The 27,157-nt window shown below is 46.8% G+C and overlaps 1 protein-coding gene across 1 annotated transcript; it reads left to right on the plus strand.

Annotated features, from left to right (window-relative positions):
- Nucleotides 1–8,390: 8,390 nt before the first annotated feature.
- plpp3 (phospholipid phosphatase 3) lies at nt 8,391–21,907 on the plus strand. Its single transcript, XM_079266829.1, has 6 exons — nt 8,391–8,558; nt 11,262–11,354; nt 11,933–12,120; nt 12,220–12,277; nt 15,200–15,376; nt 20,510–21,907. Exons 1-6 carry the CDS (start codon nt 8,406–8,408, stop codon nt 20,636–20,638), a joined length of 798 nt encoding a protein of 265 aa, XP_079122955.1. The 5' UTR covers nt 8,391–8,405; the 3' UTR covers nt 20,639–21,907.
- Nucleotides 21,908–27,157: the final 5,250 nt, after the last annotated feature.

Raw genomic sequence — 27,157 nt, forward strand, 5'->3', positions numbered from 1 at the left:
CCCATGAAGCCCATAGAGCAGGCTTACTAGCAGTTTCTTTAGCCCCGCCTCCCAGCCTCATGAGTGGAGGAAAGAAAATAACTATATTAGTGCATTTTACAACTTTTAGGATACATTTCAATAAGGGCTATTAAAGTGTTCGTATTTGGGCCGATCGGCATCATGTGACGGACCCTGGGACTGCAGACATGCACTTTTCTTTTCACAGTGGGATTCAGCTGTTAAAAGATAATAATTATACATATGTGTATATATATATGCTGCACATGTTTGTTTTAATGCACCGAGCTGAGGACAAATGGTACATGTCTAACTCTTCATGGTTGAATTGCATGCACTCCTTCTTGCTAACGTGGGATCAGCAGCTTACAAAACAAACAACAATGCCACGAGCGTTTAATGTAAATGAGAAACGGAGGCAGCGTGATCTTATAGCAGCGCTTCATCACAGCCAGCAGGCTCCATTATGCATCTCTCTGTCCCCGCCTGGGCCCCCTCCCCGCTGTCACACAGGCCCCTCTGTCTGACACTTTCTCTATACGCTCTACAATCCTCTGTGTGTGTGTGTGTGTGTGTGTGCATGCATGCTGTGCACATCCAGAGATTGAGGCAGAGGGAAGGGGGGGTTAGGGGTCAGAGAGATTTCACTGTTTCGCTGAGAACAATACCCCCTTTTGATGCATCTCGGCTCGCTCTTTGTTTCGCTAACGAGGACCAACAGGCCGGCGGCAGACAGACGGAGGATGAAATGGAAAGGGAAGAAGTGAATGAGGTAGAGATGAGAGAGCGAGACAGACCCGTCCTCGCTGGCCACTCAAGGGCCCGCTTAATTATCTGTCGGTGGGTTTATGGTCGGTGCTGCTTCTGGCCGGTGTCCGTCGGCTGGATTGTTGAGGCTTATCTGCTCAGCCGTGGCCGGTAATCATCTCTATAGCATCTTTATTGGAGCAGGCCTTATCTGTGCACTGAGCCCTGTCCTGTTTACATACAGAGAGAGAGAGAGAGGAGGATCCACTTTGCAGAACATTCACACCGGTGCTCTGATTTAGCGCCCATTGTCTTCGGTTAAACGCGGCCCGCGATGTGTGCAGGATGAGGGCAAGGAGCGCAAGAAAGGGAGGCAAGCAAGTTTAATGGGGGGGAACGTCATCCAGACGGAAGCGTCAGGTTTCAAAGGCCCTGTCTTCTCCTCGGCCAGGCTTTTGTCCCCGGGGGGGTAATAATGCTATTATGGCAACAACAGAGAAACGCCCAGCCAGCCAGCCTGATCCGGCCTCTGGGCTCTGCTGAAGTTTCCCTTCACCGGAGCAGCTCTGCCTTCGTCCTCTTTTGGCTGACGGTGCGGCCGAGCGCTCGGAACGCCTTGATGAGTTGTAACTGATCTTTTTCAGATTTCTTTTACTCCAGTGGCTCCCAACCCTTCTTATGAAGAGACCCCGTTTCTACCGTTGAGTAAACTGAGTGACGTGGTTGAACTGTACAGTTTATGTGCAGTTGATGCACTTTGAGCAGATCATGTTCTTTATTCAGGAACTTTGAATACAAGTTTCTATCCGTATTATGTTGGGTTTTTTGTTTTTAATTTGTCAATCATACATTTTGGTTGTCACCATCTTGTTTTTTTGCAACCAGTGAACAGAAGTGACCATATTTGGACTGCTGAGGAGTGACGTAGAGACGCCGTATACGGCTCTGGTAGAGACCTGTCAATCACTGTGTAGTCCCGCCCTAAAGCATCCCCTGCTTTACGGTCTGTTTGACTCTAAATGGACCATAATGTACTAAATGAACATCATGCTGTATTGAAGAAGACTTGAAACTAGAGATTGAGACATAAACTCATGTTTACAATGTTTACTGAGGGAATAAATCAAGAGAGAAGTAGAGTCATTTTCTCATAGACTTCTATACAACCAGAGGAGTCGCCAACTGTATACTTAAAAAAGTTGTCTTACACCCCCCGAATTAAAGAAGACCTCCTGACCAAACAGATGCCTGTGTGTAAAAAGATGAATAAAAAAAGGAGGGGACGGGGGGGTATTTATTCCTGTGAATAAAATCTCTCTGAGTAAGCACATGCTTCAGCCAGCGGCCCCCCGGTCGCTGCAGCATTCACACAGAGGGGAGGAGAAAGGACAGGGATTCACTCTGCTGAGCTCAGCCACTCCTCTGTGTGTGTGTGTGTGTGTACATGTGTGCGCGACACATCAGCAGCTCGTGGAAACAAAGAACTGATATCCAGGGCTCGAACACCTGTATCGGTGCACATATGTGCGTGTTTATGAACGTGTATTTTTCCCAAACAGTGATGAGACGTATGGATACAAACTTGGGTGGTTTTCATGGAGCCGAGTTTGTTTATTTGGATTGCGAGAGCATTTTTCTTTAAAACCCTTTGTGGGCGACAACTCAGAAATGTTTGAGAAAGGCTTTGCTGAAGTGGCCAGAGGAACAACACAGTAATCCACTTTTAACACCCATATAGCCACACACACATACACACACACACACACACACACACGCTCTCACAGATATAATTCTGTGTTACGGTGGCATGTACGCTGCAGTATAATCCCAGATCTGTGTCACATCCCTCACCTTTGACCCGTGGTCCTGTACTTCCAGGGCCTCGGCTAACCTATGCTCTCTGTTCACAAATGTCTGGAGGGCCACACATGCTCGTGGCTGTTCGTGAGCCCCGGGTAAAGTGAACCGAGTGGGTTTACGGCGTCGGGTGTGTGACGGACTTCAGAACATCCGAGGCATCTGCTCGGCCCGCCGTATCTTAAACGCAAAAAGTATTTTTTCTTTCTCACTGTAACTGCTCTTACGAAGTACGTACTGTTGCACGACATACGTACTCACACTAACGGATCCCTTGCTCACCTTGTTTTGAGCCAGCCATTCTCTCTGATCCCTTGTTGTGATCAGATACACTCGCACGCAGCACACACACGCTCTCACTGTTAGCACGCACACGCTCTCACTGTTAGCACGCAGACGCTCTCACTGTTAGCACGCACGCGCTCTCGCTGTTAGCACGCACGCGCTCTCGCTGTTAGCACGCACGCGCTCTCGCTGTTAGCACGGACGCGCTCTCGCTGTTAGCACGCACGCGCTCTCGCTGTTAGCACGCACGCGCTCTCACTGTTAGCACGCACGCGCTCTCGCTGTTAGCACGCACGCGCTCTCGCTGTTAGCACGCACGTGCTCTCGCTGTTAGCACGCACGCGCTCTCACTGTTAGCACGCACGCGCTCTCGCTGTTAGCACGCACGTGCTCTCGCTGTTAGCACGCACACGCTCTCCCTGTTAGCACGCACGCGCTCTCACTGTTAGCACGCACACACAGACACACACACACACACAGACAGCGATGACACTGTGACTTGTTGATGGAAGAAGGCATTTATCCAAATGAATGGACTGGAAGACTCTGCTAATGCAAGTAATTGAACAAAGACACGCTCTGTGCCTGTCTGTCTCTACACACACACGCACACACACACACGGACGGATCAGGTTGGTTCATGGTTTGTGGCGAGATGCATAGAATAGAAGAAAATTACCATAAAAATACATAGAAATTATAAAGAAATATGGAAAAAATGTCAGAAAATTAGCTAAATTGTCAAAGGAACTATGACCAAAGAATAAGCTAGAATAAAAAAATGTTGTGACTTAAGACACATAAAAAAGGTAAAAGCACTGAAGTTTGAACGTCCTCTGAGCTGAGCTAAGCCATGAATCCCCAACAGCCGCCTGAATTGTTGCAAAGCAGTGAGAAGAAAAAGTCATAGACGAAGAGAAGACAAAGTCTGATTGATAGACCGGCCAGTCTATGGAGTCAAGTCCCCCTCAGCCTCTCCGCCCTCTCTAACCTTCCTCTGAATCGCTGGTCGGGACGGGTCACATGCTGTATGCTTGAGAGACAGGAGGAGGAAATCCTCCATTAGAGGAGGCCACAATACGTCTTCCTCTGCCCCGCTCCGCCTCCCATTCACCTCTCACACACTGACGGCTGCCTCTCCGGCTCGCTCGCCATAATCACGATATCGCTCTAATTCTGATCCTCAAAGCCCATTGAGATGTCAACAGAGTCCCACGGACACGCAGGTATTACTGCCACGTCATGGGGGGGGGGGGAATTAACCTTTTAAGCGACGCAGAGCGTTAGCCGCCTTAAGAATAGCTGTTATGTTCTGGCAAGTACAGTCGGTCTTAAGACAAAGAGAAGATAATAGAATGCTGATCCTATAACCCTGCAGGACAGAGGACCTTTGGGCTTGACATTTAATGAGAACTCTTGAAATCCAAGAAATTGCAACATCCCAACGAGTTCTAACGATGGATTAAGCAGCTAAAAGAAACGCATTTCTTTGCTTTATGTCTGTGAAATCATGCCGCGTTAGTCCTGCTGATCTAGGAGCTCACTTACGTTTGTGCCATGATTTTTTTATCACGCAGTGGAGGGCGAAAATAAGTACAACGCGCACACACAAAAGCCCGCCATTACCTCTGCATCAGCCAAAGGAAAATACCTCTCTCTCTCTCTCTCTCTCTCTCTCTCTCTCTCTCTCTCTCTCTCTTACACACATTCTCTCTCTCTCTTTATCGGACCTGTGGTCAGTAGTCTTTAGTGGTCTGCTGCGGTTCTCCTTGTGCACTGAAAGAGAGAAATGCATGACGGGATCCGATAAGACAAATAGAATTGTTCCCCAAATTGTCCAAGCCACCCACTTCGGATGTGTGTTAGGTGTGTGTTTTGTTTTTTCCCTCCTGCATTCCCCAAACTTTATTTCCCTTTCTTTGAGGCTCCAATTATTCTCAGACGCCTGTTTGTGCTGTTTTAAATGCTCATACGGCTCATTGGCCCTAAACTTCTCCAGGAAGGCAAGAAAAGATATGAAGAAAGGGTGAGAATAGTTTTACATGATGCAGAATTGGGCATTTAGTTTCCTCTGTGTCTGTAGTGGAAGTAAAGTAGAACAGTTTACAAGCAGAACAAAGGCCAGTTGCATAGAAATAGACCTCGTCTGTGTCCTAAATATAACTTTAAGTCAGACTTGCTATCGACATTTAAATGATCTTACAGCATAAAGCTTCCCTATGCGTGACTAATGTAAGGCTGACTGAGATACATAGCTTAGATAGCTTGTCATGCAATGCATTATGGGTGAAATTACACCACACCAAATATGGGAGAAAATAACAGAAAAAGGTAAACAGCATAGGTCCACTGGTCAAAAAGGCCCAAAAGGTTATGGATAAACAGTTCAAATAGTTATAAATAAAGTTAATGGATAAATAAATAGTTTGCTAAAAGTTAGCTTCACATAATAGACACATTGTTTCGATAGTTAGTCAGCTAAAAGTAATGGTTAACAGTTGACAAAGTGAGCTAACTGGGGGAGGGGTGGCTCACTGTCCTATCTCACATGAAGTCGGTCTTAATACTTGTGCAACAGGAAGGCTTACTTGGTCTCGATCAGTCAAAGACGAGCTTTAAACTTGATTTCACTGGTCCCTGGTGCTTCCCCTTCTTCAGCGAGGGTTTGAGAGTCTCAGCCGTCGTTGGATGTCACTGACCTCATGACAGAGCTTGTAAAATAGTTGTTTTTTAAATCACTGACGCACCACAGGCCTTTGCCAACAGCCCAGCCCACCTCTTTCTTTTTCTCCCCTCTCTGTTTTGTATCTCTCCCTCCTCTGACACTCCCCCCGTCCTCTCTCTCTCTCTCTCTTAGCTCCCGAGTTTCCCACCGTGTTCTCTGATGGGTTTAGCCTTTTTAAGCAACAGTTTGTGTGTGTGTGTGTGTGTGTGCGTGTGTGTGTGTGTGTGTGTGTGTGTGTGTGTGTGTGTGTGTGTATTTCCCATGTCTGTTAAGCCCATGACCTCCTTTCACTTCGCCTCATTAGCATGTGAATCCCCCCCAACCCTCTACAAGTAGGCCAGAGTGGAGGGACGGAGAAAGTGAGATTGGCGTGAGAGGAAAACGTGATCCGATTTCAGGAAAAGTTGTTTTTCCCGAGTGTTTAACCTTCAGAACACATCTTGTAGTTAAAAGGTGTTTTCAGGTGTAAACTGTACCCAAGTTGACTGGGGCGTTAGTTAAAAGATAAAAGTCACCCAAAGCTCACCCTTCCTGTGTGGTTCTCACACCACCAACAGCCTCCTGGTCCGGCCCAGCGCTCCACCCTGTTTGTGCAGGTGTCGGCCTCACTGATCATCCCATCTGCAGAGAGAGAGAGAGAGAGAGAGGGGGGAGAGAGAGAGAGAGAGAGAGAGAGAGGGGGAGAGAGAGAGAGAGAGAGAGAGAGAGAGAGAGAGAGAGAGAGAGAGAGAGAGAGAGAGAGAGAGAGAGGGAGAGAGAGAGAGAGAGAGAGTGAGAGAGAGAGGGAGAGCCAAAACAACACCGATCAGGACCCTGTTTGGTGGAGGCTTTCAGCTGCTTTGTTCAGACGAAAAGTAATTTAAATAAATAAAATACAACAAAGATATTTGCAAGAAAGAAATCACATTTCTTTGTGAGTTTTATCGGTTGTCCTCTCCGTCTTCCTTGTCGCTGTTTTGTGTCCTGTACAGTCCATTTGTCCACTCGTGATAGTTGTTTTTTTTACAGTATTTAACAGGTATATGTCTTGTTTGTACATTTTCTTCAGTATAATTAAGATTACACAGAGTGTCCGAGAGGCTTTTGTAGAGATTTGTGTACGTTTATTCCCAAACCAGCGATATTTTATGACATTTCTCGAATATATGTGAGCTGTGACAACCGCATATATGAATGCAAACAGAAGGATAAAGAGCCGTGTTCGTGTGGCCATGGACTCATTAACGTGCGAGCAGTTGTCACAGCGTGGATGTTTGAGGAGCCTGTGAGAGCCTCGAGTGTGTCCACAGGAATGCATAAGAAAGTGTGTTTTGAGGTCTCACTGGCGAGACGACGTCCACGGTTCTCAGCCGCGTTGGAGAACGCTCACGTGTTCCAAAGAAATCCCTGTGATGTGATGAGGCCGACCGCATGTGGGAGCAGTTTCTGTGCAGCGTGATGGCTGAATGTGTACGCCGGTGTGTCAGCGTGCGGGTCTGCGCGACGCCTTCGTGTCTTGAGCTCTCCCTCGCTCTATTTATGAGCGACTACTACGGCCGAACCTTCACGCACGCCAAACGTGCTCTCATGCGGAAAATGTTTCCAGAGTTGGGTGGGCTTCGTTGTTTTCTTTGTTATTCGCACATTTTGAAATCCCCAAAGGGAAGTCCCTGCCAGAGTTTGCACGCCTGTATTTGTGGTACTTTGATTTGGAGATATGTATTTTTCGCCCCATCATCAGAATAGAACGTGGGTCCGTTGAACTTCTAACATTTCAACATGTCCGTTTGTGGTTGGACAAGCTCCTCCAGATAGACCTGTCACAACTACTTCTGTTACGATATATATCGTCCCAGAAATAATTCCGAGAAACAATATTATTGTCATGTTAAGACCGTTTTAGGCCACTAATATCATGATAATACAATATCATAATAATGCAAGCGCAGACGATGGGACGAAAGAAGCACAACCACGAATTAAATCTCAACGTGTCTCAACATTTATTTATTTTCAGCTAGCTTAGCATAGAGACTGAGAACAGAGGGAAACAGCTGGCCTTACTCTCTCCGAAAGGAATAAAATCTGCCTAAAAAACCCTACACTTGAATATCGCGATATTGTGTTTTGTCACACTTCACACATGTCAGTTTTCCTAACATTGACCCCTAAATAATGCAGTGTATGGCCTTGCTTACTGTATCGCGATACAATAAATCGTAACACATTCTTGCCAATACACATCCCTGTTGTCTGTGCTAAGCTAAGGCAGGTTTATTTATGCAGCACATCTCAGCGACAAGGCAATTTAAAGCACTTTACATAAAACATCAACAGACAAAGTGCAAAAAGAAACACTTTATAAAACGTTATGTTAATATTTTAAAGATTTCCACTTCAGCGCCAAAAGACAAACAAGTTAAAATAGAACCAAACAGTGCAGCGTAAGAAACGATTGAACAAAAGACAACAGCTGAATTTGCTCAGGAGGACGGGGGTCTCCTGATGCTGAAGAATAAACCTCAGGTCTCCATAGCTTGCTGTCAACAGCAGCAGCAGGAGGCTGTTTGCTAAGCAAACGGCCTGATTTAGTGTTAGCATGACACACACACACACACACACACACACACACACACGTGAAGGCTTTTAAAGTGTGTTTTAATGTCATGTTCTTTCTCCAGCTTGCAGGTAAGTGGAGTTAACTGTATGATTGCCTGTATTAGGTGCGTCTGTGAGTCGGCCTTACGTATGTGATTGTGTGCGTAGGTTCACACATGCATTCATGCGTGTGTGTGTGTGTGTGTGTGTAGCTATGCTGCCCAGCCTGGTTCTGCACCGCTCCTCTATTCGTCCGTACCAGAGGGGTCTCTACTGCAGCGACTCCAGCCTGAGACACCCCTACAAGAGGAGCACCGTCTCCTCCTCGGTGCTCACTGCTGTCGGGTTGACACTGCCGGCGGTGTCTGTAAGTCCCCCCCCCCCCCCACCCCCGCGCACACAAAGAGCACCAGGCCTTGGGGGTGAGGGGGGATCTCTGAAGGCAGGAACAGGGATGGCTGACGGTTCATGATGGTGGCTGTGAAAGGAGCTCAGAAAAGTCTGAAGGCAAAATTTGTTATTCTTGGTGCCAGTTTATGCATCTGATTTTGGAAACCGACTCCTTTGCTCTAAGCTGACCCGACGTGACACCCTCAAGCCACACCCACTTCTGCCGTATCCCATGACCCCCTGGTGCCAGCGTGCTCCTTGTGCTCCCCTCTGTTTATGTCCGTGTCACTGACCTTTTTTGCTTTCTTTCTTCTTTCCTCTCTCTCTCTCTCTCTCTCTCTCTCTCTCTCTCTCTCTCTCTCTCTCTCTCTCTCTCTCTCTCTCCGCTCCCCTCTTCTATTTTTTTCCTTGTGTCCTCTGTAGCTAGCCTGCCTTTCCTGATCATTGAGACTAGCACCATAAAGCCGTACCAGCGCGGGTTTTACTGTTCGGACGAGTCCATCCGCTTCCCCCGAAAAGTGGGAGACACCATTAGCGACGCCGTGCTCTGTGGTGTCGGCATTCTTATTGCCATCTTCTCTGTAAGTCCACTTTCTTACACCTCCCTTTGTATGCTGCTTTTACTCCAATTTAAAGCCACTTGTTTTTTTTAACTCTTCACCCCAATAAGTTATCCTCACTAACACAGCCCCTTTTAATAAAAACAAAGTTTGAGTGATTTCTTATCATGCAGCGGTTTCTAAAATACTCCAATCTTCTGCAATGAATGTGCTCCATCTGTCCTACCCTTTTCATTCTGTGATGTTTTTTAGTCTTTGAGCCATCAGAGCCATTTGTGATGGCCTGTTTTATTCCTCCCCCCCCCCCCTTCCAACCCAAAGCGACATTTGTGTGCATGTGCTGACGCATGCGTGCCAATCGTCGGCAGACGTTTTACGGCCTCCCGGTCCATTCTCAGACCTCCCACTCGTCTCCTTCTGCTCTGCACATTACTTTGGGTGAATGTGTCGCAGCTCGCTCCTCATTCCTATGACTTGACTCCTGGCTCCCCCAGAGTGGGAACAGCTCCAGTGTAGTGCCAGCAAATAAGAGTAAGGAGGGCGGGGGTGGGGTGTGTGTGTGTGTGTGTGTGGGGGGGGGGAACATGGAAACATGTTAGAATGAGTGCTGCGGTATGAGTATGTCAATTGGTGCCACGTGCTCAGGCGAGATGATGTTTACAGCCCCCCAGACTCAGACGTTGCTTGGCCGCCGCCTCCTCGCCATCAGCTTGGTGGGCACACACACACACACACACACGCGTACAAGCTCAGCTCTTCTGCTTATTGGAACCAGGAGACCGAGCTAGTTAGTTCCCTCACATGTTCACGTGTGGGCAAAGCTGGCGTGTCACACACACACACAGCTGTCTTTCATTAGTGCCGTCGTCTACTGCAATGCCGACACTGTGCCTTTTAAGGTGCACACACATAGGCACACCTCACCTACGTGCACACAACGCGCACACACACTGTGCATGCTCTGGTAGCAGATTCCAGTCAAGGGGGGGGGGGACTCTTGTTTATCTTTGCTGCAAGGGAAATCCCAACGGCCCTGCTGCTCAGACGTATCTTTTTTCTTCTGTGAGAAACGAGTTAGCAATCGCGAGATGGAACTCAATGAGCATCGCCGATCCAAATAAACTCCCATCAGGCCGACTATTGAGCCCTCTGTCGTATCCATGACAGACCCTGTCTGCGCTTAGAATAAACCAGACAAACAGCAATAAACCAAGACGGGCCGATAGAGAAGCAGAGGAGAGGCTTGAATGCAAATGCCGACAACCCAAATAAACTTCTCTGTCGTGTATCGGCCTCCTGTGGTTCTAATCTTAAGCTCAGATCAAAAACAATTCATTGACAATAGCAAAGAGACACACACACACACACACTTATACACACCACCATGTTTGTTTCTTCTGGCTGTGAGCCGGCCAGCTGACCACCCAACAGGCAGGATAGGTGTGTTTATCAGGGCCTAACAATACATGTAAACACACAAACATCGTGTATTATTAACTTGCAATATGTGCGCACATTTAAATCCTTAATGCGTCATTTGCATTCAGAGCACTACTTAAAACCTTATGGCTGGAATACCACAGGGTTCAACGTTAGGCCCACTGGACTTAAGCCTTAAAGCAGACCGTTCGCCCTGTTAGAAACCCTCCTTACATCAAAGTCAGGTCAGTCTGACTGAGATGTTTTCACCCAGTCTGGAGTCTTTGTTCTCATGTTTTCCGTTTACCCGTTTCATTCTCTGTCTCATTATCCTTCATGTCCCACATACAAAAAGGCCCCATCATATCATGGAGCACAGCATCACCACCCATTAATCACATCAACACTGCCTGAGGGAAAGGCAGGCCATGCTCATTGTTTGTCTTTGTGTGGAACTCATTCCGTCTCTCCTGTCTGTCCTTCACACATCCTTTCGACTCAGTCTGACTTCAGTCTGGAAATAAATTAGATTTCCTGCATGATAAACGCTCAGAAGTTATCATTTTTTTTGCTGCATGCTTCTCTGCATCTAAACCTACTGTGAGACTGTAGGATCCAGTGGCATCACACAGCTAGAATGTGTCTCCTATTTGTGATCAGTGTTGTCTGTTTATCTCAAAGAAACACTCAATTTCTTTTAGATTGTGATTGGAGAATGCTTCAGGATTCACCAACTACGCGAAGGAACCAAGTCTTTCGTCGGGAATCCGTATGTGGCAGCTCTCTACAAGCAGGTCAGCGCTCCATCAGCGTGCTTTCATACCTGTTCAGATTATTGCATACATACATTGACTGCTTCACTTCTCCCCGGAGCAGCGATTGTCCAATCGTAGCTGTGCAACCGCAACACGACATTACCGGCTTTTGATTATTCCACATGTTGAGTCAATATGAACGCGGCTGTGAGAGGGATACTGTATGTAAAGAGTTTGGATGGGGATATTATTTACTTTTAATCGTATTAAAAACAAAAATACAAGAGCAAAAGTATAAGGAAGGGACAAAAATAACCAACCAATTTGTGCAGCTAACGTTAGCTTCATTAGCTGGCTAGTTGCAGCTGGTAAAATCTGTTTAGCTGCCACTTTAGCCACAAACACAACGGTCGCAGGCAAGAAATGAGAAGCCTGCTTCTTTCATCATTTCAGAAATGACTCATTGTTTTGGGAGGTACATCTGACACTTTTTCAACTGCGTATGCAACGTGACAGGCGTAGCAAGAGAGAGTTCATAGGACGGGGCTCAGCTAACGATCAATCACAGACAGCTGCAGCGGTATTATATCTAACCATTGATCTGCGCGCTCTTGCAGATGGGCGTGTTTCTCTTCGGATGTGCCGTCAGCCAGTCATTCACCGACATCGCCAAGGTGTCGGTGGGCCGCATGAGGCCCCACTTCTTAGATGTGTGTAAGCCGGATTTCTCCACCATCAACTGTTCACTGGGATACATCACCAACTACACCTGCACTGGCGAAGAGAGCGATGTACAGGAGGCCAGGTGAGCACCAACGCCGTACACAACACACGGTATTTATGTTGTGTTAGAAATATATCACTTCAATTGAAAAACTAACTGAGGATCATCTTTATTCCACAGGAAATCCTTCTTCTCAGGACATGCCTCTTTTTCAATGTTTACCATGCTCTACCTGGCTGTAAGTAGCTATTAAAGCCTCTTGCACACACCTCACAACACACTCACATTCATGCAAGCACACACACGGCGAGAGCCACAGAAACAATGGTTTACAGATTGTAGAGGGAGTCATGGGAGAGAGCGGGATCCGCTTTTTATGAAGAGTTTTATTCTCCTTTTTACTCCTCCGAGAGATTGGATGGAATCACTCCACCTGTTTTCTTAAGAGCAGCTGTGTGTGTGCACTTCCTGTCCTCTCCCATTTCCCTCAATCTCGCCCTCTCACTCCACCTGTTGTGGGGTGTCGGGTGGGGCTTCGCACCCGAGAGGAATTTCATGCTTCAAACAATCTAATTACACACACACAGACGATTGGCAGCTCACAGCTCCCCAATCATCTCCTTCCTCTGAAGAGAGGGACTAGGAGTGTCAATGTTTTGGGTCTGGCTGGTTTCAAGGTGGTCCCGGTTCTCACGGCGGACTGACGGGTGAAGTTCTGGTGCGTTGTCCTGCAGTGAGAGCTTGCCGCGGGTATTTCCCGGCCTCTGGGTGAACCAATGCACTCCGGTCACACCAAGAAAAAGAGACGAATACAAAGCAAGAGAGGGAACGGACGTATCCAGACCACAGAGTGACACACTAGCCAGAGAGCCAGCGTTCCAGCTGTGGCGAGCTCAGGACCTCAGCCAGAGGAGGCCGGTGCAGGCTGTGGAACCGAAACAGAGGCAGAGAGGAGAGTTTGTACATGTTTGTAGTTGATGTTTTGGAAAAGGAATCCGTGGAATTGTTATGTTTTCGCCAGCTGTAAACTAGTCATGTGACATCATGTTTTTGACTCGCATACTCGCAGAACCCCCCCCATCGGTATTGTTAATTATTCGTCTTTCAATGAATCGACCGTTCGACCGTGCAGGACTAAAAGGACAAAACATGGATGCTCTCTTTCTTCGGTCCTCAAACGGTCCTTAAACCTCCTAACACTCTCCTAACACTCTCCTAACACTCTCCTAACACTCTCCTAACACTCTCCTAACACTCTCCGAACACTCTCCTAACGCTTTGATTGTGAAGCAGTTCATTTCCTGCCAAGCGCGTCTTGAGTGCTGCGTCTGTGACTGATGTGGTGAGTCGAGGCTTTCTGAGACGGCACACAGATAAGCGGCACAGACGACGCCGCGTCTCGTGCCTCGCTGCTGAGCTTCTGTTACGTCTGACACATGAGATCCGGTAGCAAAGCGGGCCTGGTGTTTTCCTTCTGTGGGTAGAAACGAGCCCGATAGCGTGTTGGTTGTTTGTTTTAATAGACAACAATATGTTTGTCATGGGAATCTGCTAGGACTCCTTTTTTGTTGTTCTTGCGGTTCATTGTTGTTTTTGCTCAGATGTCACTATTTAAGACACAACACATTATTGTAGGACGGCAAGGGCCAGAAAGGCAAATGGCTGCGTGTATTTCAGTCATGAGTTGGATTGAGAGATGCATTCTGAGATGTTAAAAAGGTCATTCACCCTCTGAATCAGGGTTGGACGGGTTATTTGGGTTTACTCACTGACCTCCAGTCAGATCAGGCCAATCAGATTACTGTAACTCCTCCTTCTTGGCTCAGCGTTCTCGCTCCCTTTCTCCTACAACCACCCTCCACCAGAGCTCGCTTTAAAACCGAGAGGTTAAGGACGTCGTGTGAAGGGCTGCAGAACGTCACAGACAAAAGTGCTTATCAGCCGTCCTCTACCCGCTACCTGAGAACCGCGGCGGAGGAAGCACGAAGTCTAAACATCCCCGGCGGGGAGGAGAGAGGGTGGAATGGGATGGGAGGGATCGCTTCCTCTGCTTCCTCAAGGAGACAAACAATGACACGAGTATCGTAGAGGAAGCTCGAAGGAGCTTTCCGTCCACACCTACAGGGAGGCTCTCTGGAGGTATTGTGAGCTGATTACAAGACCCAAGTCTGGAGGTCCGGGCCTGGGTAGACCTTGGCTGAGGGCCGGCCCCTCCCAGCTCCTCTCGTCTCTGAGAGACAGGAAGTCGAGGGTACGAGTGGTGCGCAGACACACAGGATGTCTGAGTACGAAAGGAGAGGCGGTGCATGTGTATTTGCACTTGTGAAAGCGGCCTTGGACTTTCCTGTTTTGACTCTTCTCAGTCTTTATCGGGGGGGGCTGCAGGCGGAGCGCATCCGCTTTGTCTTTTCTATTTACTCTAATAGAGGGTCGAGAGTTCATCCCAACAGTGTGTGTGTGTGTGTGTGTTGTCTCTGTGGTGGTGCTGTTTTTACAGCTGGGATGTTGAACCATGAATCAGTCATGTCCGGGTCCCAGTGTGTGTGTTGTGGAAGAGATTGTGTTTCTTTGCGGGTCTGGCCCACTTTGATTCAGTCTAGACCTCTCAGACCGTAATAGCACACACACACACACACACACACACACACACACACACACACACACACACACACACACACACACACACACCGATACACGCAGCAGGTGTTCAGCCGGCTCTGTGTGTGAGTTTTCTACATATTTTACATTATTTGCATTGAACACGATAACACATGCACATTTCATTCATGTCGTATGGATGAAAATAAGTAACGCCCGCCCTCTCTCTCTCTCTCTCTCTCTCTCTCTCTCTCTCTCTCTCTCTCTCTCTCTCTCGCTCTCTCTCTCGCTCTCTCTCTCGCTCTCTCTCGCTCTCTCTCTCTCTCTCTCTCTCTCTCTCGCTCTCTCTCCCTCTCTCTCTCCCTCTCTCGCTCTCTCTCTCGCTCTCTCGCTCTCTCTCTCGCTCTCTCGCTCTCTCGCTCTCTCTCTCCCTCTCTCCCTCTCTCGCTCTCTCTCTCCCTCTCTCTCTCTCTCGCTCTCTCTCTCTCTCTCTCTCTCTCTCTCTCCCCCTCTCTCCCTCCCTCTCTATCCCTCCCTCCCTCTCTCTCCCCCGTCTCCACAGTTCTACCTCCAGTCCAGGTTTTCGTGGCGCGGCGCTCGTCTGCTCCGCCCGCTGCTCCAGTTCACCCTGCTGATGATGGCCTTCTACACCGGCCTGTCGCGCGTCTCCGACCACAAGCACCACCCGACCGACGTCCTGGTGGGCTTCGTGCAGGGCGCCCTGGTGGCCTACTGCATAGTGAGTGCACTCGCGTCACGCAAAAACAAACACACACAACGCCAACATGATGAAAACTGTATGAACATGCGTCGTGAGTGATAGCGCAGTGAAACGGAAGTTAGGGCCTCACAGTGAAACTTGAAAATTGAAATCGGGGTCTCGAAACAAAAAAGAGGGAGTGCAAAAAAGAAAAAGAGAGAGAGAGAGCGCGAACATCAGGCTTTGAAACAGGAATGAGGCTGTTAATTATTTGGTTTTTTTATTTTTTATTTGGCGGCTCTGGTTCTATCAGCACAGCAGGCCCCCGTTTAAACTCTGCTGCCTCTGGGAAACGTATGGAAAGACACACACACACACACACACACACACACACACACACACACACACACAACCTTTAGCTTCCTACGCGAGCCAGATCGTGAGCGTGGAAAGGATCAGATTCATAAAACTTCAGCAAGACCTTAGTAGTGGCGCCTGGGCAGACCTTGGCACAGCTAAAATGCACACACACACACACACACACACACACGAAGAATAGACTGTGCAAAATCAGCGCTCCTCCAACTGGGCGAAGCTCCTGCTGAGACGACATCGCCTCTGACAGGGAGGTGGAAAAGAAATGTCAGAAAAATACTCAACGTATGAGGTTGACCTCTGGATGGGCAGATCTGGCATCAGCAGCGAAGGGAGGGAAGTGACGGGAGAGAGGAGCCTTCTCTACGTCTTGGCTCGGGATGAGCGGGGGTTTAATCCAACTGGGCTATTCCACAACCCTCAGAGAGGCACTCAACACACTCTCACACACACACACACACTCACACATATATGTGTGTGTGTGTAAACGTACGCACGCGCACTCATTTCCAAAACCCCTGCCGATCGAGGCGGCTGAGGTTGGTTTTACAATCCTTGACGCCCATTGTGATTCGCCCAGTCTTGGTCGGAACGCACACATCTGTGAACGCTTTGGCTCGGCTGTTCGAGCCTCGCTCAACGAGCAGCGGAGCAGAAAGGACCTGACGGCAGAGACGAGTGGAGGCACGGACAGACAGAGGAGGTACGAAAGTACCAGAGTGTGAACGCCCTCAGATCTTAAGTCGACTAGTGTGCGGTCGCTATTCTTCTAAATGTACATAACAGTTGTATATTTATATTCATTTCGTCGCCACACAGCATGAAACACGGCCAATATCAGCTGACATGACAGAACGATAAAAACTTGCCCAATTGAAACAAATTCACGAAGACCGCTCTCCAGTTTTTCTCTCGTAGATCTTGCTTAGGCGACTTGTTTTGTTTCTGGTTTGCGACCTCTACTTCTTCTTCTTCCACTCTGTTTGCTGGCAGACTGCCCCCGTGACAAAGTCTGTATATAAGAAGTGGACGTAGTCGTCGTGACGTCACCCGTTAGTTTGTGGACTGGTGACAAAGTCTGTATATAAGAAGTGGACGTAGTCGTCGTGACGTCACCCGTTAGTTTGTGGACTGATGTTTTGAAGCCTCGACTTCGGCGTTTTTGGCCGTCAGCATCTTGACTTTTTGCAACCAGTGAACAGGAAGTGACCATATTTGGACTGAGGAGCAGTGACGTAGGGACGGCGTATACGTCTCTGGTAGAGACCTGTCAATCACCGTGTAGCCCCGCCCTAAAGCATCCCCTGCTTTATGGTCTGTTTGACTCTAAATGGCCTGAAGTTCACTTGACAATTGACTGGAAACACGGCGAGTGTGACAACATGACAAAGGTTCCGCCTGTATCTCATTGGTTGGATCGTTGTCTGTAGCCACTCATTCTCTTAACATGTTTTCATCAAGCAGAAACGGTTGATAGAGCCCCATGGCAGCCTGGGTAATGCGGTCCTTGAATCTATCCCGATGCATGGAAAGTCTCCAAATGTCTGAAGAACAAAAGAACACTTTGGGTGAATCAGTGGATTTGCACGTCAGTCCCAAGTGTGCGACTGTGAACAATTGTTGTAAATATCACGTGATGAGTTCTGCGTCCTTGTAGAAAAGTGTCTTCCTTCCCAAATATATTTGAGTAATGGACCGTGGAGAATTGTCTTGTTCCTTTACTCTTTTGTCTCAGCTGTTCGAGCTTCCCCGGGGCTACAGTTACCTTTTAAATCTAATTGAGTGCCAGTAAGTGAACAATACAAACCTGGAGCAGGAATGAGCTAATTCATCTGTCGTGACTAGTTAATTGCTGCTTCAAACCTCTCTGTCTGTCCTCACACTGGATGACGGGTGGCGTCTGAGTCTGATGCATTTTAGAAGAATATGTACCGTCCAGACTTTGTCTGCAGTGCTGCAATCCAGAGAATCGGGTAACCACAACAGGACGTGGTCCGTCTGTCCTACCTGGCACTTCCTATCAGACTCGGTGACCCACTTCTCTCCACGTGTGTGGCAATAAAACAGGTCACTAGGACCGAATCCAGCAGGAAGCAGCTGGCGGAGAGAAAGCTTTTGCAGCGGTTTTTTAAATTTATTGTTTTTAGTGGGTTCATTGTCAGGCGTTCGAGGAGGAGAGGGCCAGAGGATGCTATCGCTCCCATTCAAACACACAAGGACATTCTCAGGGTGTCGAACACTGAGGCAGCGTCTGAGGGGTCGGTGAACTTGTGTAGAAGCAGGAAGTCTTCTTTTTATCGCTTCACACACACAACAAAAGTGTCTAAATGTGTAATTCTATGTACAACGGCACCATTTAACACTTATGCACATGCAGTATATTAGGACGGTGTGTTAGAGAGAAAAAATACTTTTTTACATTACGTATTCTGAGTTCAAAGATCTACAAGAAATAACAATCAAACTTACCAGGACAAAACATATGAGGAAAAGATTAAAAAGTCACATGTTTTTATTTCTGCCAAAGAGTGACTTTCTAATCTCAGAGAATATTCAAGTTTTCTGCTTGTAAATTTATGAGGTTTTTCCTCTTTGATCCACTTTGATCTCAGAAATTCTGACTGTTAGCACCCTCCCCCCGGCTCTGTAATATTTATTTTTATTTTCCTACAATGCCCCCAATACGCCTCCACAGTATACAGTAAGACAACATAAGCGTGTGATCATTTCTCAGAAATGTGTCGATATATTCAGAGTTACATCCTCCGACCTACATCGGTGTGAATGCGTTTAACCGATGTGCGGTTAGGCTGCGAACACGTTCATGGTTATTTACATGTGCGTGCCAACAAATTAAGAGTTTATCCGTTGATCTACTGAGGGGGTCTGGTGAGTAATATGCTGGGTTTTTAGTTTCTGCAAGTTTCCCACTCGCTTCCTGTGTGACTCAGCTGCTCTATGTGTCACACGTGACATTTTAATAGCGGTTATAAGAACGCACAATTAGAGGCACGCGCTGAGTCTGCATCTCTCAGCACAGAAAGGCCCAGAGGCTATATTTGTATGTGTGTGTGTGTGTGTGTGTGTTCGTGTATACCATGCACAGGAAGTGGTGCGGCCGCGATAAGCCTTCCACCACGGCGGGTTCAGGGGCGATAGGTTGGAGGTCGGTCTGCGCGGCCTAGAGGCCCGCTGTAATTGGTCCGCTGAGCATCCTGATGGGAAATAAGGCCCCAAAAAAAAGTTTCCCATGACGGCTCAGGGCTTGTTCTCAGAGACATGACTCGTCACATCACATCCCTCTGCGCTCCCCTAATTATATCATCTGTAATGTACCGTATAGTGATAGCGGCTGTGCAGACAAAGAGCCCTTTTTAAAAGCTCTGAAAAGCAGCTGTGTGTCATGAGAGGTATCTATGTACGTGTGATGTCATCCGTCAGTCAAAGGTCAGGTTTATGGTCAGTAAATTTCGAGCTGTAATAGAAGAGAACGTCTTTGTGTTGAGCCCCACACTCAGAATGAGACCGTCTTTGTTATGTAGCCCGACTGTAAGTCGACCATCGCCGCCTGAATATGCGTGTGTTTCTCCCGTAGATGCATAGAATATCTGACTTTATAATCTCAGGGGCTTTTTCTAAATTTTCATTTGTAAATTCGTGAGGATTTCTCATAAATGTACAGAAGATATGAGAGATCTCTTTCTCCAGGTTTAGTGTTGAATGGCAGCCTCCTCCTCCCTCCCCTCCCTCCCCCCTCCTCCCCCCTCCTCCCTCTGCTCGCCCTCCACTGGCCGTGCGGAAGGAAAAGCTGCTTCTCCTGCCAGTTATGTTGTATTTGTTGCTCATGACCGACCCTTGAAAGTGGAAACGGTAATCCACTCTCACAGTGGACAGTTTCCATGGTCGCACTTCCTGTCCACCCCTTGCCCGTTTTCCTGTTTGACATATGATGTCATCGAGATCTCAGGAAGAGATTTCTTTCAGTCAGACTGACCTCAGAGTCGATGTAAAAAAGAATCCCCCCCCCCCACTGGCATGATGTAATCGTGGATTAGCAAAGGTTCAGTAAATGCAGTCTGTTTCCGGTGAGCTACAGTAAGATCACTTCCTTCTACCTGGTGACTCAGAGTTGCTCGTCTGTGGTTGCACAGTGTGGCGGCGTGTGGGTGATGAGGCAGTTTCTCGTCACGGCATCATGAAGTAAGCTCACAGCTCACCTGCAGACGCCTGCTGCACCTTCACATCATCCCTGTTCAGACCTGATCCAGGATCAGAGGAAGGTGCAGCTCTGAAATTCAAAACGTTTGAGTCCAGCTTAAGAAGAGACTTATTGTGGTTATTTAATTTGCCTTGGGAGTTGTCTGGCAAACGCAAATCAACTACAGATAAGGTTCAACATGCTGTATGCAAATTACAACGACAACCCCGAGGTCATTTGCATGAACCTGACACACACGCACACACATCTCCACATAACCACCTCCATATTTGGTTTACACCATCATATTTTAATTTAGTCAGGAAACACTTTAGTCCACTGACTCTTCATTCGGGACGGGTATCGTTAGGATTCTATCGATACTCTTTTTAAATATACTGTGAGAAAAAAAAGACGATTAATTCGGAGGTTTGAGGCGAGGACAGCTCACTCTGTGTCTTTTAAAGTACCGATAGCAGAACCGTTATCGCCGGATGCTCCGGGTTTTTACTGATTTAGAACCAGGTTTCGTGGGGGGGGGGGTGCATCCCTAATCTCCGTGTCTGTTTCCTCACCTCGCTCTCCCTCTCTTCCCCCAGGTGTTCTACGTGTCGGACCTGTTCAAGCCCAGGGTGAAGCCGGCCACGCCCCCGCCCTCCCCCATCAAGAAGGAGCTGCTGCCTTCGTCCGACATCATCGAGAGGAACAACCACCACAACATGGTGTGAGAGAGCGAGAGGGGGAGAGAGAGAGAGCCAATCGCAGCGCTGCTCGCCTCCCATCGGACAGTAGAATGTAGCGACGAGAGACTGTAGCTGCTCCTCAAATGGCACCCTCCTCCCTTCTTTTTCTGTTTGTTTTTGCAGCGCCCAGCGAGGCGCTTCCTTCCGGACTGTAGGGTGTCCGATTTGAGACTTGCACAGCAGAGTCTCTCACTATCCAGACTTGTTATTCACTATAATTATGTTAACTACTTATCAACATTTGAGCCCGTCGTTTTTTGAGCACAAACAGAAAAGAAATTGGAAAATAACGTTTTGTTTTTAAGAAATTGGGACGACTTGACAGGCAGAGCTGAGGGTGTGGAGGTTTGATGGAGGTGTAACCACATGAAGGGTTAAACACTTGTGAAGAAAAACAAATGAAGAAGAAAAAGAAGAAGACAAACCCCCTGCCTAGGGAGAGAGGGACGCTTCCTCTCTGAACTCTCTGTGGCCTTGGAACGCTGTAGGACAACTACTTCCTTATGGAAGGATATTACTGCAATAACTAGCATAGAAATATTAACAGTATAGAAAAGATATAACTTATAGCACTGTTTCTTTTTAAGCTCATTGTCCATTATCACCACTTGCTGCCTGAGACGTCGAACTGAAAGAAAACTTGACGGCGCCGACGCCCACGAGACAGACTCCAAAAAAACAAAAAGTCGACCCGAGCCGGGCGTGGTGGCTTTCACGAGACTCCACGTTCACGCAGGATCGCAGGAGTTAGCGTAGCAACAAGCTACTTTAAGGGTTACATTCTGATTGTTATAGGTCTTTTATGTCAGAGCAACTTTCTTCTTCACTACCCTAGTAAGGGCCGATCACACCGAGACGCGTCGCTAGAAACTAGAAAGTGTCGCTAAAAACGTGTTGCTAGAAACACGTCGCATTTTTTAAGGTGTTTTTTAGACTCTGCATGAAAAGTATTCTCAACTTTTCACGTCGTCAGTGTCACACTTGGCAATCAAATCAAGCAAGAGGCGGGCTTTACTGCTTCACCACTGACTTCCTGTTTTGATGCCGCTGGATGTGGCAGGAACAGACCTTGATATTGGTGTTTTCATCTCGGTGCGATCGGGGCTTTAGAACTGTAACAGCAGGAAGCGAAGCCCTTCCAACCGCATGTACTTCGTCTCCGCATCGGCACGTCAAGTTTTTTTTTTTCTGTAGTTGACTCTCAGAGCGGCCCAAACCCGGGATGTTGCATTTGTTGAGGGTTAGATGTACTAACGGGTGGGGAAGGGGGGGTGGGGGGGATGGGATAGGGAGGGGGAGAGTATTTTCTGTGGAAGGAGGGAGGCAGATCTCACAGCCTCCCAGCACCTGTATTAAGAGGCGTGGCTGTGCCATGCCACTTCCTTGGTGTTGGGGCCATCTGTGTTTAGCTTCCTAAACAGAAAGTGGGGGGTTGGGGGGGGGTGGAGGGTGGGATGGGTTGGCAGAGTGAAGGGGGTGCGGGCTGTCACCGTGGAAAGAGGGTGATGAATTACAGCTAAGCTGGCACATTTATTTTTACGGGATGATTTGGGGCTCTTTCCGCTGGCAGGGAGGGCTCTCACCCACCCAATCACTCATTGGCAATGGATGTGTGTGTGTGTCTGTGTGTGTGTGTGTCCTGTACACTCCTGTGCTTGTGTGTGTACGCATATGCTTGTACATGTGCATCTTGTGCGAATTAATGTGTGTGTGTGTGTGTACATATGTGTGTGCCCTGTGAAAAAAGACCCCCCCCATCTCGATGAAGTGTGTCTCAAAGGAGACACTGTCAGCTGTGCCAAGTGTGTGTGTGTGTGTGTGTGTGTGTGTGTGTGTGTGCCAGAGAGCGAGAGAGCAGGTGGACGTTATAAAAACTGTGGATCTAATATTTTTTATTCTCTGTAACCTTGTGTGTTCATAGCCTGTCCTGTATAATCACTAACAGTTGTACAGATACAGAAGTCCTTTTCTTTTATTTACAGCCGACTCAGATCTCCTCCTCCAAAAACACACTCCGCCATGTTGCACATGTTGCACATCTTTCTCATCGTATAGTCCGTCCTATCATTTCACCAAGCCGTTCTCACTCTTTTATTTTTTATTTTATAAATATATAAATAATGTATAGATCACTAAACTCTGTAAGATATTGTTTCTTAACATGTTTAGATATATCCACTATGATTACAGACCTGTGTTCTTCACAAAATGCTGCTTGAAAAGCATCGATTGACAGATTTTTGTATCTAGAATAACTATTGTAGATTGTTGTAGCTACATTTGTAATATGCATTCAAAAAAAAAAATACACCCACAATTGTATTAAAAATTCAATATTAGTATTTTTTGTATCGTCTCGTTTTTTTGTACCAAGACATAGATGCAATGCTGTTTTTTTTCTGCTAAATGTACTTAGTGCTAATAAATGTGCTGTTAAATAAAAAGCTCATTATGAACACAACTTTGGTTCATCTTCAATGTTGTTAGTTTTGTGTCTTTATTGTACAGTTTGTTGGCTTGATGGTTTTATTTTGTTCATGTTTGCTCCTGAAAATGATCCCTTTACCTTTTCACACACAAGAAAATATAAAAACTGCAACATAAGTGGTGGAATGTAACTAAGTACATTTACTCAAGTAATGTACAATGTATGATAGCAATGCATCATAAGTCAATTTAGCAAATACTACTTTTAAGTATTTTCTTAAAGGGACAGTGTGTAGCATTTAGGTAGCTCTATTAGCAGAAATGTAATTTATTGTTCATAACTATGTTTTCTTTATTGTATAATCAGCTGAAATGAGCGATTGTTGTGTTTCCGTTAGCTTAGAATGAGCCCTTCATATCTACATAGGGAACAGGTCCACTTCACGGAGTCCGCCATGTTGCACCGCCATGTTTCTACGGTAGCCCAGAACAGACAAACCAAACACTGGCTGCAGAGAGAAATCTTGACGTTTTACATCACCTGAGGGCCACTGTAGTTTTAACATGAGCTGCAGAGTGCAAAACCACGGTAACGTTATTGGTGGTTATTTTAGTAGTTTTAATGCAAACGTGACATGAAGAGGACAAGAAAGACGAAAGGACAGAGTTCTTGCTGTCATGTGACTCATGCTATCATTATTGCGGCATGTATGTTCCCTCCCCAAGTGTCCTGTAAAGTGGAGACTTTCATTGACAGTGACAGTACAGCTGGTCTGAGCACCAGGCCAGAGATTTACGGTGCCTGTGAACAGCTGGTAGGCCTGAGGGTCAGCCATGCGTGGCTGTAATAGTGGAGGCCCTGCTGCTGAGGCAGAGCGAGGCCCATGTTGTGGTCTCGCTTGGCAGCAGCAGAGCGGAGCTGGCACGGCGCCGCCACAGCGAGGGCCGTAGCATTACATAGTACCGTAACTCTGTGAGTGTGCTGCTGGGTGTGTGTCCTTCATCATCACACACTGCACGTCCACTCTCATTTACTGCTTCACGTCAAGCTGATGTGTCCGAATGCCAGCCTCCTTCCTATGCTGGTGAAAATGTTGAACACAAGTTGGATGGATTACGTCCTCCTCTGTGGGCTGAGACAGTCCTCCGCCCCTTGGTCTAATAAAAAGCCTTTCAAAGCCCCTTTGGATAAACTTTAAAGAGATGCACAGCGGTCACGTTAAAAAACAAGGCCGTTCTCCCTCAGAGTACATTCGGTTTTCACCACACACACCAAAGAATAATGCAAATTTGCAACATAGCTGAGCAACACGGTTAATTAAACAAGGTTTTTTGGACACACTTGCGTGTAAATAAAGTGTCATTTGACAGCTGGTAAGCATCAGCGGCAAGTTAACCCCGTTCTGCTCAACTGGACTTTGTTAGAGATTCCAGCGTAATTACTGTGGAAAAGCTTTTCTTTCTGAGAAGAAGCCTGACAGATTGATAACATATGTGTCCGCATGACATGTAACGAATGACTGAACGAGCACGTGGGCGACCAGCTTACTCGGAAAAATATATGAGACAAGCAAGAATGCAGACATTTCAGTTTATCTTTAAAGAGAAACTAAACCCCAGAGTGTTGGATGAAGTCCCTCTACACTGGAAATTAGAAAAATGCCTCCATAACTTAAAAACAATATCAAGATGGGCAGAACTGGGAGGCAGAGCTAAGACTTGCCAAGTGATTTCCTGAAGTGTAGCATTACGGTCACAGCACAAGACTTTTCTCTCTTTTCTGTGGAATTAAAATCAAGCTGCCAGCACATAACACAATCTGGTGTATCTGTATTAATATCTGGCGATGGCGATGTGCTTTCTTACGCTGTGACAACAGTCTGTGGATGAAGCATTATGTTGGTAAATTTGACTCCATTGGCGGCTGGCGAGTTAGCTCGCTAGCTTGATAATTGCGTCATGTTTTCATGCTACAGTTACAGAACATACAAAAAGCACAACATGAACTGCTGGCCTTGATCTACGTCACTTAACATATAGCCGTCCTTAACATATTTTACATTAGTGTTCATGATAGCCGTTACCATTTTAATTAGCTGATGCTAATAGCTAGTGCTAATGCTAATCGTTGGCATGCTGACTATTGTTAGGATTGTGGCTGGATAAGAGTCGAAAGTAGAGCTGTAAATGGACTCTTATGGTGACAATACAGTATAAACTTTTTTTAAAATTGTGAATTTGAGTTTACTATAATTCACACGCTAATTTAAAGGGTAACGGCTACTTGTCAGTTATACTGCTCTCTCCACAGTTTGCAAAGTCTTTTGGTTTTTATGGTAGGGGGTGGGTGAGGGGAGGCTGGTCGGTGGTAATAGCTTCCTCCATAAACTTCACCTGCCTCCAGGTCGGCCAGAAGCTAAATTTAATTGCAGTAGCCAGGTTTAAACCAATATAGGACAGTCGCTATGCTATGCAACTATGGCAAGGGCGGCGCATGTACACGTGCACACATGTGTTGTACCTGTGTTGCAAATGGGCTACAGCTGCATTTTGTTGTGCATCCCTGTGTGGCAGAATGACAATAAATGATCTCTTAATCCTGGAATATTTACAACAGAATTCAAATACTTTGCACAGAACTGTCAAGATTTGGACCATGAACACCACTGAATACCCATATAACTTGGTTTTCAGCTGGGAAAAGTTGATTTGGGGTTTTTAGTTACTCTTTAATTCAACCCAGTGGCTCAGAATCAGCATGTGTTAAAGTGGTTAGAGCTGGCGATCCCAAACAAGGCTGACTTGACAGATGTCTCTTCTTGCCGTGTAGCAGTCACAGTCAAAAAAAAAAGAAGGCCCTGAGTGAAATGGCCCACTGGCACACATTATATATAAAGCACCGCAGATTAAACAAGAGTGCTACTGTAGGGTTGGTGTGAATGTGGCGAAGTGAGTGTGTGTTAGAGTGAGAGAGAGAGAGAGAGAGAGAGAGAGAGAGAGAGAGAGAGAGATGGAGCTGGGTTGTGGTGAGGGTGGCACCTCCAGGAGAGCCGTCCAGAGGCCTGGAGCTCTGAGGGGCCTTTTCTCTGCAGCACAGTCCAGAGAGCAGAGAGGCAGCATGGGTCCGAGGTGAGAGAGAGAGACAGAGAGAGAGAGAGAGAGAGAGTCAAGGGAGATCAGTCTGGGCAGAGCCCTTCTGCACTTCCTTCACAGCAGTTAACTGTTGACATTGTCTCAGTGTCTGTTTTGCAGGGCTCTAGCACACATGAGGTGTGTAGACATAATATGACCCGGCCGCAGGACACAAAAGGAAACTAGTGCGCAAGAAAGAGAAAGAAAAAGAGAAAGAAAGATTTTGGCTTCAGGTTTTAGTGCACGACGTTCCCAATGCTCATTGAAATGTTTTCCATCTTGACAATGACAATAACAAATGACGTGAGATTGAGGGATGAATTTCCCTTCACTGCTGTTTCACAACAGATACATTTGGAAGCTTTTAAATAAATGAGAAGAAGATTGATTTTGTTAAGTATTAACCCAGTTTTTTTTCTACTGCCTCGTATCAAAGATGAAAACAGGGACATGTGGGGTGTTGCTATCTGTCAATAAGCACATGTGTAGGCAGCAGGAGGATTAACACTTCGGATTAATGCCATGTTTCTATGATGGTGATCCGACATGAGAACACTACGTCTTTGTCTCGGAGAGATATTTTGGAGCTTTTTGATATGAATCCAAATCCAGTGAGCGTAAAACAAAAAGGGAGTTTGACATCAATCTTGTGTTTATTGTCACAGACAGGAAGACTGGATTAACCTAATTCTCATGTTCCGAATTAAAAGGTTCATATTCTTGCGTGGAACAAAGTGTAATAATAGTAATAGCTGCAACGAGAAATATTAAGTGTTTGTAGCTGTTGGTCGATCCACACACTTTGATTCAATCTTAACGAAAGGGGACGAACCTCAATGACTTTGTTGATCCTCTTTATCATCTAGCCAGCGCCACCAGCAGGCCAACGTTTTCACTTGTTCAGTAAAGTATCTCAACATCTTAAAACTTTGAACAGATATTCAT

This window comes from Melanostigma gelatinosum (genome assembly GCF_949748355.1).
Source record: "Melanostigma gelatinosum genome assembly, chromosome: 4".
In the NCBI taxonomy this organism is placed as follows: Eukaryota; Metazoa; Chordata; class Actinopteri; order Perciformes; family Zoarcidae; genus Melanostigma; species Melanostigma gelatinosum.

Coding starts and splice junctions, on each gene's coding strand:
- plpp3 (XM_079266829.1), top strand. CDS start 8,406: ATGCTGCCCAGCCTGGTTCTGCACCGCTCCTCTATTCGTCCGTACCAG. Junction 8,559..11,261: donor TGACACTGCCGGCGGTGTCT/GTAAGTCCCCCC, acceptor AATTTCTTTTAG/ATTGTGATTGGAGAATGCTT. Junction 12,278..15,199: donor TTACCATGCTCTACCTGGCT/GTAAGTAGCTAT, acceptor CCGTCTCCACAG/TTCTACCTCCAGTCCAGGTT.